We start from the raw sequence: 16,101 nt of genomic DNA on the forward strand, positions 1-16,101 counted from the left end.
GCCTCTCCTCTTGGTTGGCAGCCGCAATCGAGTGTTTCCTTTCTTTCTTTCTTTTATGCTTTTGAAGCGGGGATGTCCAAGGCCCCACATACAGAAATCATAGAAGACAAGGTTATAAATGTGATCAAATAAAAACGTCTGCACGCCAAAAGCCTTAACTATCCATGATCCTACCAATCCTACAATCCTATAGTCCTAGAGATCATACAACCAATTGGAAAATCTCCAACAGTCAAACCAAACAGGAAACGAATACCTATCACCGCAGCTTCAGCAGCAGCAAAATCTAGAAGTTGGTATCGAGTGCTCGTGAGGTGGCGGGAAACAAGATGATCCACAGCGGCTGCTGGGAGTCTAATCTGATAGGTCCTGTAGCACAGCCTGGACGTGTCTAAGGAAACCGAATATGGATGTGTAAAGTCTATAATCCAGTTCCATTCCCAGGACTAGGTTGCAAAAATAACCCTATAATGGATACATGAAATGACAAGTTCAAGAATACTCATGGCAGCAAAAAACTGGGAAACAATCTTGTATGTTAAATTCACAGTAGAAGGTGCACAGGGCATATGTGGATACAAAGAAGGAACTAGTCCACCCTATATTGTTTTTAAATTCCATCTCATACATAAAAGCAGAATGGAAGGTTCTGTGTGTGTGTTTCTCAAAGAATTATTAACATTTGGGGGTGTCCTGGTGGCTCAGTTGGTTAAGTGTCTGACTCTTGATATCGGCTCACGTCTTGATGTCAGGGTTGTGAGTTCAAGCCCTGCATTGGGCTTTGCGCTGGGCGAGAAGCCTACTTTAAAAAAAGAGAGAGAGGGGCGCCTGGGTGGCGCAGTCGGTTAAGCGTCCGACTTCAGCCAGGTCACGATCTCACGGTCCGTGAGTTCGAGCCCCGCGTCAGGCTCTGGGCTGATGGCTCGGAGCCTGGAGCCTGTTTCCGATTCTGTGTCTCCCTCTCTCTCTGCCCCTCCCCCGTTCATGCTCTGTCTCTCTCTGTCTCAAAAATAAATAAAAAACGTTGAAAAAAAAATTTAAAAAAAGAGAGAGAGAGAGCGAATCTGAAAATTTTACTACAATTCCGATCAGGGCGCCAGGTTCGTTTCAGCTCCTTCATTGCCAAACCCGGGGGCAGGGTCTGTTCCGCGTCTCCGCCTTCTCTTTGTCTGCGATGACCAAGGTATAAAGGTACCCGCTGCATTGAACTTTAACCTTCACCTTTTCCTTAGTTTTCGTGATCTCAACAGTTCTGGCATCCTTTCACCTGGCCAGGAGCAGAAAGTCCTTGATTTCTTCAATTTTGCAAGGCGTGACCAAGAGGGGTGCCAGGGAGCTTACGGCCGGCACAGCAAGTGGCAAGCAGCAAGGACAGAAAGCCAGAATAGAAGTTGTTGATGTTTCGAACTTATTTGTTTGTTGCTATTGAGGTGCAGTGGACGCACAATGTTACGTTAGTTTCGGGTGTCCAACGGGGTGATACAACAAGTCTGTAGTTACGCTGTGTTCCCGTGGGTTTGAGCCCCAAATCAGGCTCTGTCTTGTCAGCACAAAGCCCGCTTTGGATTCTCTGCCCCCCTCTCTCTGTGCCTCTGCCCCGCTCACGGTCTCTCTCTCTCTCTCTCTCTCTCAAAAAATAAATGAAGGTTAAAAAAAACCCACAGTGTTTAGTAAGAAGAAAAAAGAAAAGTAAAACCAACAGAATGAGATGTTATACTACGCTATTGTCCGGAAATATAAAACACACAAGATTTTATATATATATATATATTTTTTAACTTTTTAAATGTTTATTTATTTTTGAGAGGGAGAGAGAGAGAGACAGAGTGTGAGCCAGGGGAGAGGGAGAGAGAGAGGGAGACACAGAATCCGAAGCAGGCTCCAGGCTCCGAGCTGTCGGCACAGAGCCGGACGCGGGGCTCGATCTCGCAAACCGCGAGACCGTGACCCGAGCTGAAGTCGGACACTTAACTGACTGAGCCACCCAGGTGCCCCTATAATACGCGTTTTCAAAGAGAGAGCACAAGAGCCAAGGAGGGGCAGAGGGAGAGGGAGAGAGAGAATCTAAGCAGGCTCCAAGCTCCATGTGGAACCCAACTTGGGGCTCGATCTCATAACCCTGGGATCATGACTTCAGCCGAAATCAAGAGTCAGATGCTCCGCCCACTGAGCCACCTAGGTGCCCCACAAAACAATATGATGCATTGATCAGGTATACATATATGTGTCAATAAATGAATGAAAGGGAGGGCCCACTGCACTGACTAAATAAATCGGCATGCCCACGGAAGCGGTGGCAAGGAGAAGGGGACAGGAATGGCAAAAGAAGAGGCAGTAAGAAGGGAGGGGTGGCCTAATGATTTCATGTGCCACAAACTGAGGGATTTCGCTGATTATTCCAGTTAAACAAAAGAAGGGCAAGAGCATTGTTTTACTTAAAAGACACTGTATGTTTTTAAGAAAAAAATATAGCATAAAATTTAAAAAATGAACTCAAGTTTTTTTCAATAGGCCAAGGATAGACAATTCACAGCAGAAATACAAACATCTAAGAAGTATATGACATCATGATCATCAACCTCAAGTAAGGAAAATCTCAATTAAAGAAAAATTCAAGGGGCACCTGGGTGGCTCAGTCGGTTGAGCATCCGACTTCGGCTCAGGTCATGATCTCACAGTTCGTGGGTTCGAGCCCCGCGTCGGGCTCTGTGCCGACAGCTCGGAACCTGGAGCCCGCTTCGGATTCTGTGTCTCCTCCTCTCTCTTTGCCTCCCATGCTCATACTCTATCTCTCTCCGTCTCTCAATAATAAATAAATGTTAAAAAAAGAAAAAAAAGAAAAAGAAAAATTCAATATTCCCTTTTGCCCATGAACTTGGAAAGAAATGGAAAAGAATGGTAATATACATTGCTATGAAGGGCGTGAAGAAATGCAGACTCTCGTATGTGGTTGGAAGTAGTGTATATTTTTTTTTTTAATTTTTTTTTTCAACGTTTTTTTATTTATTTTTGGGACAGAGAGAGACAGAGCATGAACGGGGGAGGGGCAGAGAGAGAGGGAGACACAGAATCGGAAACAGGCTCCAGGCTCCGAGCCGTCAGCCCAGAGCCCGACGCGGGGCTCGAACTCACGGACCGCGAGATCGTGACCTGGCTGAAGTCGGACGCTTAACCGACTGCGCCACCCAGGCGCCCCAGTAGTGTATATTTTGATAAAGACGTCTTGGAGGGCAGTTTGGAAGCATTTATCAAAAATTTAAAGGTACATTCTCTTTTTTTAATGTTTATTTATTTATTTTGAGAGAGAAAGAGAGAGAGACAGCTCCCATATGCACGTGAGTGCGCAAGGGGGGGTGGGGAGAGAATCCCAAGCGGGCTCCACACTATCAGCACAGAGCCCAACACAGGGCTCGATCCCACCAACTGTGAGTGAGATCATGACCTGAGCCAAAATCAAGAGTTGGATGCTCAACTGACGGAGCCACTCAGGAGCCCCCGTTTTATTTTGAGAGGGAGAGAGAAAACACACACACACACACACACACACACACACACACACACACACGTGGGAGGGGCAGAGAGAGAGGGAGAGGAGGGAGAATCCTGTGGGGCTCGATCTCATGACCTGAGCCAAGATTATGAGTTGGATGCTTGACCCACTGAGCCACCCATCACCCCATTTACTTTTAACTCGGTGTGATTTAGTATTCTTTGAATTTGTTACAATAGGCATATATTACTTTGTTAATTTTTGAAACACTTTTTTCAAATGAGAAATCCTCGGGGCACCTGGGTGGCTCAGTCAGTTGAGCGTCCGACTTCAGCTCGGGTCATGATCTCGCGGGCTGTGAGTTCGAGCCCCGCATCGGGCTGTGTGCTGACAGCTCAGAGCCTGGAGCCTGCTTCAGATTCTGTGTCTCCCTCTCTCTCTGCCCCTCCCCTGCTCACATTCTGTCTCTCTCTCTCTCTCTCTCTCAAAAATAAATAAAGATTAAAAAAAAATTTTTAATGAGAAATCCTTAAATAAATCAATCAATAAATAAATAAAATGAGAAATCCTATGGCTTCCAGTGAGGTGGAAAGATAAGACACGGCTTCTGGAGGGAAGTAACTTACGAGAACCCCATCTGAGATGTCAAATGGACTGGAACAGGTGAACAAATACATATTCTCAAGGTAAACCGGTCACCGGGGGTGAGGCGCCTGGCTGGCTGAGCCAGTAGGGCAGGTGACTCTTGATCTCGGGGTTGTGAGTTCCAGCCCCACGCGGGGGGTAGAGATTACTTAAAAATACAAGCTTTAAAAAAAGATAAACAATTAAAACAATGGTAACAGGTGGGTGCTGGGAAGGAGGAAGGTAATAAAAGCAATAATTATCCTAATATAACCACCATTTATGGAGCATTGTTATGCCCTAGCCTTGATGTTATCTCTGATGAGGAAACAGATGCTCAGAGATTTCACGTAATTCAACCCCAGGTCACACTGAAAAGCACCGGAGAGGAGGTAGGTGACTTCAGCACAGTTCAGCGTGGGGAGGGCAAGGGTCGAGAGATGTATAGAAGGCTAAGGAGCACAGCGGGTGCTGAGCTCGGGGCTGTAGGAGGGCACACCAAGTGGGGAGGTGTCCCCGAGGAGAAGACACCTGCACTGTCTCCAAGGACGAATCCGGACTTCCCTGGGTGACGTAGGACGAGGAACCACGGGAGCGGAAGCCCTATGGAGCGTGCCAGAGAGCTCGCGGCTCCTTAGAACATTAGAGCACAGAGCGAGAAGGTCAAGTGGCAGGTGGGGCCAGACAGACCAGCAGGAGCTGCACCCCCGAAGGGCTTTCCAGGCCATGTTGGAGAGTTTGGATTTTATTTGAGAGGTAATGGGGCGCCATTAAAAGAATCTGAGTGTAGACCGGTTTGATTACACTGGCATTCGGGGTGGGTCACTCAGATGGCAGTCGGGAAGGCAGATTTAGCGGGAGGAAGCCAAGAGGCAAGGAGACCAGTGCGGGAAAGCCAGGGGGGAGACTGGTGGGGATACAGAAACAGCTCCCAGTCATGTGTAGAAGGTAAGAGGGATGGATGCTGACGACGGATTGGCCGTGGCAGTGGAGGGAAAGAAGCGCGATCGCCAGGGCAACTGAATGCAGGGGGCGCCATTTGCTCCTTCGAGGAACACCCAGGGAGAAGCGAATTGAGGGTGGAGAGGACAGGGAGGCCAGTGTTGGGTATACGGAGTTGCAGGTTTCCGGGAGACGTCCTCGTAAAGAGATCTGGCTAATCGACAAACGCCCGAGGAGCCAACTTCCTTCCAGATCTCACCGCAGGAAGGTTCCCGCCTGCCTTTGTGCCACGCTCCTTGGAATGTCACCGCCACGGCCACCGTGGTGCCCCCACCATTCCCCACGAGCCTCCTCCTCTGTGGTCGGCCTTGGAAGGGAGCACCTCCGCCCATCCAGGCGCCCGCACCGGAGACCTGGGGGCTCTCCTCTCGCCCGCTGTGTCGAATCCATCACCCAGCCCTACCGAGTCTCGTTTAAATAGCTCCCCTCGGTCTGTCCTCTCTTCTCCATTCTGCTTCAGCACCGAGTCTTGTCGTCGCTCGGCTGACCTTGCCTTAGCCTGCTGAAACTGCAGGAGAGGACTCGGGGGCACTCTGGGGGACACCTGTTAGGTGTAAGAGAAGCTGCAGCGAGCAGGGACAGAGCTGAAAGGCAACACCCTGGCTGTCCCTTGGGAGGTCTCAAGCGGAGCCAGCCTTTTGCGGCTGCCCCGGGACAAGGGCTCTGTAACCCTCACCTGCTAGTCCTTGCATGCACACTGCCCTAGGGAGGGGGCTCAGACAAAGCAGATGTCTTCCTCCCAAGGCAGTTCCTGAGCCACTCGTGCGGCGGGGGAAGTGAGAGCCTCTGTCCCCAGAAGGAGGAGATGTGTGAAGGGGGTGGGGGGCTGGGGGGGGTTCTCGACAGCGCCCCACGGAATTCTCCACAAGCACCTGTCCTGACCTGGCACACCCCTACCTGTCTTCAAAGCCCGGCTCCCATGTGACCTGCTTCCCCCCCTCACCAACGCTGCCCCTGACTTCCTCCTCCTCCTTTGCTCCACTCTGGTCCTGAGCCACTCTCCTCACCGTCACGGGGTCGACGTGTTCAGACGTCTGTCTCCCCGCCGGCCCCCTCCTGTAGACGGCCTGTACCCACAGTTGTGGGCCTGAACCCACAGGGGCCTGAACTGTGGCCAGAACCCACAACTGTGTCTGGCACACGTTGGCTGTTCAACCCACGCGCAGTGCGTTGAATAAAACGGGACTGGCCGATGAAGAGACAGCCACGACGTCATAATAAAAGGAGGCTCCCCCCCCACCCCACCCCCCCGGCTCGGTGGGTTGAGCTCCTGGCTTTGGCTCATGACTGTCAGTTGGACCGCCTCGGGCTCTTCGATGACAGCGAGGACCCTGCTTGGGATGCCCTCTCTCCCTCTCTCTCTCTCTGCCCCTCCCCCACCCCAAGAAGACACAAATACAATTTTGTAAGAAAAGACCCAGAATCAAGCACACCTATGTTCGCCCAGACAGCAGCGCGGAAGCAGGCGAGCACCCCGGAGACACAACACACACACACACACACACACACACACACACACGGACGCAGACCCGCAGCCAATGAAATGGACACAGACAGGAAAAAAAAAAAAAAATCCATCCGGACACGACCGCATTAACACACGTAAATGACCCACCTACGAATTCTGGTCCCTATTCGTCCCTAGGCGGCAACCCGCCCTCATTCGCCTTCCAGAAACTCTGCCAACCACGCAGCTGTGGCTTGCAACCCCCGCCACACCTCCCTCACCCTTTGCCCCCCCCCCCCCCACCGGCCGGGCGGACCTCTCTCCCAGATTGGTGGCAGCGCCGCTCCAGAGAGAAGGGAGACGGCTCGGCTGGCGGCCGGCAGGGGGCGGTGTTCAACCAGCGATTCTCAGGCGGGCTCGGCGGACGTCGCTTAAGCGGGGGAACCGAGGAGGAGGGGCAAGAGCCAGGGGTGCTCCCGCCCACACACCTGCTGAGCTCTGCCCCACCCCCCAGCTCTTCGGCTTCTTCGGTCCCCCTCGTCTCAGCTGGGGTGTCGCCTCGATGGGTGGCGCGGATTTCCTAGTCTGGCTTTTCTCGCCTTTCCAGGGAAGGCTGAGCTCAGGGATCTCCCTCTCTGGGGTCCCCGTAGCCTCTGGTCGCCTCTGGCTCTGTCTTGCTTTTCAGGGTTGTCAGGACTCCTGGGTGCTCCGTTGGACTCCCGGAAGTTCATGCTCGGGAACCCACATGAGGGGTTGCTTCCCAGGGCTCCCTGTCGGGGGAAGCTGCCACCGGTGGTTGTGGCTGGATGTCAGGCCCCTTCACTACCTTGGCCTGGCACCTTGTAGAGTGCGCAAACCGTACAACAGTACAGGTTGGGCCTGCTACTTACTTACTGCCCCTTACTGTACCATTAAGTGAGCATTTGTCACGCTGAGCACCCCCAGGATGATTTCATTTCACCCTCATAACACCCCTGTGAGGCAGGTCTTAGTGTATCCCCCATTTTACAGGTGAGGAACTTGAGAGCCCAGGAGGGCATGTGGTTGGCCCCTTACAGGACAAAGAGTGAAGGTGCATTCGGAGCTGGGACCCAGGTCCTCCGGCTGCCAGTTGTGGGCTCCCTGTCCCCTCCATCACAACATGGCCCCCTCTGCTTGGTTCCTCTCCCCAAACCAGCCTCCGAGGACCATGGCCTTCTTCAGGTTCCTTCCATTTCTAGAGTTCGGGAAAGGACACAAGCAAGCAGACAAGAGGCAGAAAGAGGGAAGCAGGGGGCGGGGGGGGGGGGGGGGCCGCCTGGGGGGGGGGGGGGAGGGAAACGGAGGGGCGGGGCCGCGGGGGGGGGGGGGGGGGGGGGGGGGGGGGGGGGGCGACAGGACAGAGAGGAGCCCCCAGGCCCAGACTGGAAAGGGTCACAGGCAAGGCTTCCATTGTGTGGCACAAAGGGACCGTATGCCTGGTAGCCTACGAAGAGAGAGAGAGAGTGTGTGTGTGTGTGTGTGTGTGTGTGAAGGGGGAGGCGAAGAGTGACTAAAAGCCTCCCCTCCACTCTCAAGCCCCTGGGGCCCTGCTGTGGGCTCTGCCACAGGGGGCGGAGTTTGCTGAGAAAGGGGCAGAGCACTGGCGGGTCAGGGCCTGCGGTCACCAGAAGGAAGAGGGCATGAACGGCAGGAAGGGGCTGGCAGGGATGGGAAGGGGCTGGAGGAGGAAGGAGGGGTGAGGTGCTCCAGTCCCACTTGCCTGGCGCCCCCACCCACCCCGCGCCCATCCCACTGGCCCACGTGCTGGGTTTTGGAGGACGTGGAATGAGGGCCCCAGATGCCTCCTCTCCTAACATTCCCTTCCTCCCTCCCTCTGTGTTAGCCCCGGGGCTCCCACTTTCCCTCAGAGCCTGGGGGCTTCGGTCTCCCAGACGGTCCCCTTTCCCAGCGCCTGGCCTCCTGCCCTCTCCACCCCCCCCCCACCCCCTCCCCGCCTCCAGCTCCTCTGTCCTGGTCCTTGGAGCAGAGCGCAGCGAGGCCAATTGATTATCTGAAGAAATTCGGAGCTGGCACAACAGCTGCGGCTGCCCCCTCCCCCCACCCCCAGGCCCTGAGGGATCCCTGAGCGGAGGGGCCCAGTAACCCCTTCTGCTTTCCAGCAGGGCAGTGATGAGGGGGGAGGCAGGCAGCTCTGAGCGCAGGGGCTGCTGGGCAGGGGAAGGCACCAAGCACCAGGGCCCGGAATGGAGAGCCCAGGTTCTCACCCCAGTCCACCAACACCGGTGAGTCACACGGCCCTTGTGGACGGTGGCCTACCTATCGGCTTTGAAAACAAGCCGGTTTTCAAACAAGCCGGTTGGGGGCGCCTCGGGGAGGGGGGTGGTTCAGTCGGTTAGGCATCTGATTCTTGGTTTCAGCTCAGGTCATGATCTCACGGTTTCATGAGTTTGGGCCCGGCAGTACTCAGAGCTTGCTTGGGATTCTCTCTCTCTCTCTCCCTCTCTCTCTCTGCCCCTCCCCAACTCAGTCTCTCTCTCTCTCTCTCTCAAAATAAATAAACAAACTTAAAAAAACAAACGAACAAGGGCACCTGGATGGCTCAGTCAGTTAAGTATCGGGCTTCGGCTCAGGTCATGATCTCGCAGTTTGTGAGTTCGAGCCCTGCGTCCGGGGCTCTGTGCTGACAGCTCAGAGCCTGGAGCCTGCTTCCGGATGCTGTGTCTCCCTCTCTCTCTGCCCCTCCCCGGCTCGCGCTCTTTCTCTCTCTCTCTCAAGAGTAAATAAACAATAAACAAATATTCAAACAAACAAACAAAAATAAATAAATAAATAAAACAAGGTGTTGGATTCGGTGACTGCCAAGCTCTCTTCCAGCTCCTGCCGTGTAGTCCTCAGATTCTGCCTGGTCTCTGCTCAGCCCTCCCTGCTCTCTGCTCAGCCCTCCCTGCTCTCTGCTCAGGTCTCTGCTCCCATTGAAGTGGGAGGGCTCTGTGCTGGCAGTTCTCAGAGCTTGCTTGGGATTCTCTCTCTCTCACTCCCTCTCTCTCTCTTCAATGCAAGTGTTGAAGGAAAGATGTCATCTCCTTCCTGCGTGGGGGCTTCTCCCTAAGTGTAGCTTAAACTCCTCTTGGCGGCTGGTGTCAGGGATGAAAACAGCACCTTCAGAGACCGGAAGGCGTCTCAGCATTTCCCTCCCACTGCTTGCCTTCAGACTCCTCAGAGGACCTCGCGTTTGGAAGGCTCTCCGAGTTTACCTAGCCGATATTCCATCTGGGCAGGAAGGTACTCGCCGGTTTCTGTCTGGGGTCCATTCTCCAGCCGTCCACTTCGGATGCCTCTTCCTGAGGCGGGCGCTTCCGTTGCTGGACAGCTCCGGGAGTCGAAAGGTTTTTCTTCGAGTTAAAATCTGTTTGCTGCAACTTCCGCCTCCTGGTCCTGATTCTGCTTCCTGGGGCCGCCCAGGATGTCTGTTGTTCTTTCTTCTCTCCGTATTTGAGGCTGGGGATCAGATTGCCCCTAATCTACTCTTGTGGAGACACCTATTTGCGGTTTTCTTTCTGCAAAGTTGTCTCCAGACCTTTTGCCTTCTTGGGCACAAAACTGAATACTCTCTAATTTATCAACGTCTCGTTAAAGTACGGGGTCCACAGAAGGCCACCTGTCAGGCCGAGTTATTTCAGGGGAGCAGGGTGTTGGCAGTACTGGACGTAAAGAATCTGGGTTTGAACTTCGCTTCTGCCCCTGACCCCCTGTGTGACCTTGGGCAAGGCCCTCCTCCTCTCTGGGCCATAGTTTCCTCATCTGTAAGTTGATTTAGGGTCTTTTCCAGGATTCCTTTGATTTCCTTCAGAGCCCCTTTTTATCCCCTTCCTTACCCGTCTCTGAGTCCCAGGTCCTCCATTATGTTCTTCCCCGTATCTTAAAGGTTGGGGAACACAAAGTGGGCCAAGAACAAATTGCAACGAATACTGACCCAGCTCAGAGACAATAATGAGGACAGACAGGTTTCATGTCATGGCTTTTCCCAGCAGCATGGACCACAGACCCGTTTTACTTGGGTTCCAGTGGGAACTCAAGCTCTTTCTCAAGCCCATAGAGAGCAGGAGCAGAAGCCCAACATCAGAAGGGTCAGAAAGTATCGCTCAATAAATACCAAGTTGGAGGTACGTGGGACTTTAGGTGGGGAGGTCTGGGACCTGTGTATTATACCCTTCCCTGCACCCGTCACTCCGGCCCCTCCTTTTCTCTCTCGCATCATTTACCCACCACACTGAGCTCTCAGAGCCCCATCAGAAGAGCCTTCAAAGCCTAGGGCCTTCCCTGCCTACCCTCTCACAGCCTGCGGGCCAGCTTCCCAACCCAATCGAATGATCCACAGCCATACCTGATGCTGGAACGAGGTCACTTTAATTTTTCTTTTTGTATGAAATCAGAAATGCAATGGGAGGGGATCACATACAGGATGCGGGACACAGACCCTGGGGGCCCGTTGTTGGAGGGGATCAGGATCATGGGAGAGGGCTAGAGAGAGAAGAGAGGCAGGCAGGACTGGGGCAGGACTGTCTGGGGGTGAAGGGAACTATGGAAGGGTCCAGGAGCCCTGGAGCTGGGGGAAGGGCACCATCCCAGAGGACTGGGGTGTCTGGACAGATGGATCTGAGGAAGGGATATGGGTGTGGTGAGCAGACAGGATGCCCACACACACCTGGGGTTGCAGAGGAGTAAGAAAGGGAAAGGAGTAACCAGGGAGGAAGCAAGAGAGACCCGGCCGGGGCTGCCAGGAGCCCCCTCACTCTACCCCAAAGTGCACAACTCGGCAATAAATAGTAATATTTATAAATAAATAAGTAAATAAATAGATGAATAAATAAATAAATACGTAAATAAATAATATCCTTGTAGAGCACGGAGTCTGGTGTGGGGGAGGAGGGAGCACGGGAAGGGCAGTGAGCTCACTTCTACACGGGCTCTCTGGCCCTTCATTCCGACCCTGGGCTGCACTCAGTAACACTGGAGGGGGTGCGAAGGGGTACGGAGAGCCTGCTGGGGGTGGGTGGAGCAGGATGGGGAGGGGGTGTCTTCCCTTGCCGAAGGCAAGCTTAAGGAAGGAGAAAAAATATATATAACGAACTGGCCCTAGGTCCCAGAGGGCAGAGCATTTCTGGAGGGCAGTAATAGAACATTCCCTCCCCCCCACCCCCCCCTGCATCTGAGGCAGGAAGCGCTGTGGGTTTTCACATTTTCCCAGCGTGCTGGGGTGGAGGAAGCAGATGTGGATCTGGCTCACCCACTGCCCCGGGCCCTCTGCTGATTCTGGGGGTTCAGCCCCTCCTCCAGGATCCGGGTCTCCCTTTCTCTAGCTGCACACAGGGAGGGAGAAAATTGGGACGGTGGGCGGGAGGGCGCAGGGAGGGGGCCAAATAGCTCAGAGAGGGCAAGGCACTCACTACCAAGTCCGATACGAGGTCTTCATGTGCTAAGCTCAGGGGCAAGAGAGTTTTCCCATCATTCTCAGCCGCCAAGATTCCCCTTGGCAGGAGTATCTCCGGAGGCCCCGCGTCCCCGGGGTTAGATCTCTGGGGTAGAAGCCCACCCCACTCGGAGCCCAGCCTTCCCCCTTCCTGTATGGGTGCCCCCTCCCCACCCCAGGCCAGGCGAGGCTGGAAAGGGGATGGGAGACAGAGACGGGGTCTGGGGTCTCCAGAAATCTGGTCGTAAGAGTGGCCCTGGAAGAGCGGAGGAAGCGGGGCAGAAACAAGGGGGAGGGACAGGCAAGCGGACGGTGCGAAGAAGAGGCAGCAGCCCGGGAGAGAGCTAGGGGGGAGCGGCCAAGGGCGGCCGCCTAGGAAAGCCAGCAAGGACTGGGTACCGAACACCCAGGCGAACGTTTCTGACCAGCTGGGCCCCAACCACAAGCCGTGGGAGGCGCACGAGAATCGCCCTGGGGTGGGGGGTGGGGGGGTCGGCAGGAGAAGGTGGCCCACGCCAGCCAGCCAGCCAGCCCCAGCCAGCCAGCCACCCAGCCGGAGGGCACCCTGCCTCCCTGCCCCTCCCCCCCGCCCCGGGGGCCCTGCGGGGAGCTGGGGGGGGGGGGAGGGCCGGGGGGACCCCAGCCAGGCCGAGGCAGCCCCGTCAGACGTCCAGCACGTGGTTCAGGTAGGAGATGTAGCAGATGGCCAGACGCAGGATCTCGATCTTGGACAGCTTCTTGTCGGGGGGGCAGCGTGGGCAGCAGCTTGCGCAGCTCGGCGAAGGCCAGGTTGAAGGCTTCCACGCGGATTCGCTCCCGCGTGGCGTGGGCCGTGCGGTACTTGGCCGTGGCCCGGCGCCGCCGCCGCCGCTCCTCCCGGCTCAGGTGCTGGAGGTCTTTCCGGCCGGGCTCTCCGGGCTCCAGGCCCCGGGCCTGGCCTCCTCCGGGACCCCCAGGCCCCGCCCCGTCGGGGCCCGCCCCGCCCCCACAGTCGCTGAAGCCCGACTCGGTCTCGGAGTGGGTGGGAGGCAGGTCGAGGTCCACCGCGTCTGAGTTGAGCATCATGATGGAGGCCCCCTGCCCGGTGAGATCAGGATCCCCTCCCCACCCCTCCCTCCGGGAGCCTCCAAGCTGGTTGTGGGAGGGGCAGGAAGGGCCTGGGGGAGTGGGGTCTGCCACTGAGCTGAGGAGGTGAGAGCCACTTCAAGGTCCCATGGTCAGGGTTCCAGTCCGGAGCCTGGAGGAGAGAAGGGGAAGTTGAGGGGGGCCGAGGGAGGAGGAAGGAGACAGCTCCGAGACGGGGAGGGCAAGAGGAAGGTTGGAGAAGGATTGGGAGCGGGGAGGTCCTGTACGGGTCGTCGGGGAAGAAAGGCAGAAACGTGGGGAGAGACAGGCAGGTGGACGCTGTAAAGGGGTAGGAGGAGAGGTGGTAAGAATGGAAGAGAATCCTGGGGGTGAGCGACAGGAAGGAGGAGAAATGAGGAGGGGGTGGGGGGCAGGATAAAACCGAGCAAGGGGATTAAAGACCTAAAACTGGACAGCTCCTAGAAGAAAACCAGGGGAAAGCTTTATGACATCGGACTTGGCAGTGATTTCTTGGATATGATGCCAGAAGCACAGGCAGCAAAGGCAAAGATAGACAAATGGAACCACGTCGAACTTGCAAACTTTCGTAAGTCAAAGGACACAATCAGAAGAGCGAAGAGCGAAAAGGCAACAGACCGCAGACCGGAGAACATACGTGCAAATCGGATCTCTGATGAGGGGGGAGTGTCCAGAATATTATAAAGAACTCTGGCAAGAACAAAACATCAGATCACTCAATTAAAAAATGGGCAGAGGACTTGAACAGACGTTTCTCCAAAGTTGGTATACAAATGGCCAACAAACACGGAAAGATGCTCACATCATTCAGCGCCAGAGAAAAGCAAATCAAAACCACGGTGAGCTATCACCTCGTGTCCCCTAGGATGGCTGCTATCAAACGAAAACAAAACAGAAAATGAGAAGGGTGGATGAGGATGTGGAGAAATCGAGACCCTTGTGCCCTGTCGGGGGTGAGGGGTGGGGCCGTAAGCTGGTGCGGCCACTGTGAAACGCCTAACGGAGGTTCCCCTCAAAATTAAACACAGGACTGCCGTATGACCTAGTCATTCCACTTCTGAGTAGATATCGAAAGACGAAGTGAAATCGGGATCTTGAAGAGATATCTGCATGTGGACGTTGACTGCAGCTCTAGTCACGAGACGTGGAAACAACATGTCCATCGACGGATGAATGGACGAGGAGTACGGGGCGTATACGTTCAATGGAATATTATTCAGCCTTAAAAAGGAAGGAAATCCTATCGCAAGCTGCCGCACTGATGAAACTTGAAACTCGTCCTACTAAACGAAATGAGCCTGTCACAAAAAGGTAAATACTGAGCGATTCCACTTCTACGAGGAATCGAAGTCGTCAACTTCATAGACACAGAAAGTAGCATGGCAGTTACCAGGGGCAGGGGGAAGAGGGGGGAGGGGAGGTGGTGTTGAAAGGGGGTAGAGTTTCAGACTTGAAGGATGAAAAAGTTTTGGAGATCTGTTTCACCACCATGGGAATACACCTAATACTACTGAACCGTAAACTAAAAATGGTAGCTTTTATGTTACGTGTTTTTTTACCATTTTTTACCAAAAATGCTTAATAATAAAATGGAAGGGAAAAAAAAAAAAAACAAAACCAAGCGAGACTGCAGTCACAGCGCCAAGAGAGGTTGGCCGTGACTCTAAACCTTCCCCAGTTGTGATGGGAGAGCTGCGAGCCTTGGCCTCACTATCAGCCCCCCCCCCCCACCCCGGGGCCCCCGCTGCAATCCTGCTGCCTCTGGGGGGTGGGGGGGGGGAGGGGATAAGCACGCAGACTGCCCATTGTAGAGTGGACTGGGACATATGGAGCTCGGCACAGCTGTCCCAGCCCCGTCCCTGCCGGCCCCCCACCCCCAACATGACCACCACAGACACGTGATCCTACCGCCCCATCCACTAGAGTCCGGAAGTGTCCCTTCTGGCCACGATTGCCCTGCTCGGGACCGGCCCCTTCCTCTAGCTCTGTCCTCAACACCCTCAACCATTGCCATTCCCTGGCCCTTTTGGTGACTCTGCAAAGAAGATGACGGGAAGGGACCAGAGTCGGCGTCCCGCTTCGAGTCCTCCCCCAGCCCACCATCAGTTCAGATGTGGCCTGCGGGGGGGGGGGGGGGGGGGCGGGTGCCTGGACACCGTTCTGGGACTTGGCTAAGGTTTGCTTGTCCCGGGGACCAGAGGGGGTCAGGGCGAGGCAGCAGGAAAAGGTATGGGCGAGGCTCTGCTTAGGACGAGTGTGGAGGGGGAACAGAGGGCCACTCTGCTCAGAGCTCGTGGGACTCAATGGCCAGAAACAGAAGCACCGAGGCTCCTTTTCAGTCTCCATCTTCCCTTCCTTACCAGCCCGGTTCTCCGGCCTGATGGACCCCCAGCCTTGCCCCCGACCCCGCTGTCGTTGACAAATAGTTACTAAGCGCTGGGGGGTGATGGGTGTAAGTGTAAGTCGACATCTGACAGACACGCCGTCACCACAACACAAAACGGAAGGCGGTTGGTGTTGAAATTCAGAACGCGCTCCGCATCCCGGGGGCCAAAGGAACAGGAGAGGATTGCAACAGGGGGGAGGCCCCGAAGTCAGCCCCTCCCGGGACACGGTTACTGTCCCCACTCCCCAGCTCCGGGCTTCAGGAGTTCGGCTCTGGGGCTCCCAGCACATCTGTCACCAGCAGATTCTCCCTCTGCCTGTGTCCCTTCACCCCTGACCGCTGTGCCGTGCCTTCCCCTCCCCTCTGTGTGCTCCCAGTCTGATCCCCGTCCCACCTCCTGGCCCCGCTGTCTTCCCCGGCTCAGGCCCTGGCAGCGGCTTCCATGTACCCAACAAGTCCTCACCCCAAATCCACTTCTGGTCCCAAAGTTTCAGGCTCCGAGGATGAGGGAGGCCAGCAGCTCCAAGCATCTGGGGTGGGATGCTCATCTCCTGCCCCCCCTTCCGCCATGCTCAACCCGATCGAGAACAGACAGG

The 16,101-nt window shown here is 55.1% G+C and overlaps 1 protein-coding gene and 1 pseudogene across 1 annotated transcript; both read right to left on the reverse strand.

Moving 5' to 3' along the window:
* Positions 1 to 1,045: 1,045 nt before the first annotated feature.
* LOC125925823 (uncharacterized) lies at positions 1,046 to 7,294 on the reverse strand (annotated as a pseudogene).
* A 5,344-nt stretch (positions 7,295 to 12,638) lies between these two features.
* Positions 12,639 to 14,847, reverse strand: NHLH1 (nescient helix-loop-helix 1). Its single transcript, XM_049634689.1, is given in 2 exon segments — positions 12,639 to 12,764; positions 12,766 to 14,847. Coding segments are annotated over 2 exon segments (402 nt in total). The 5' UTR covers positions 13,081 to 14,847; the 3' UTR covers positions 12,639 to 12,677.
* Positions 14,848 to 16,101: the final 1,254 nt, after the last annotated feature.

This window comes from Panthera uncia, chromosome F1 (assembly GCF_023721935.1).
Source record: "Panthera uncia isolate 11264 chromosome F1, Puncia_PCG_1.0, whole genome shotgun sequence".
Lineage (NCBI taxonomy): Eukaryota > Metazoa > Chordata > Mammalia > Carnivora > Felidae > Panthera > Panthera uncia.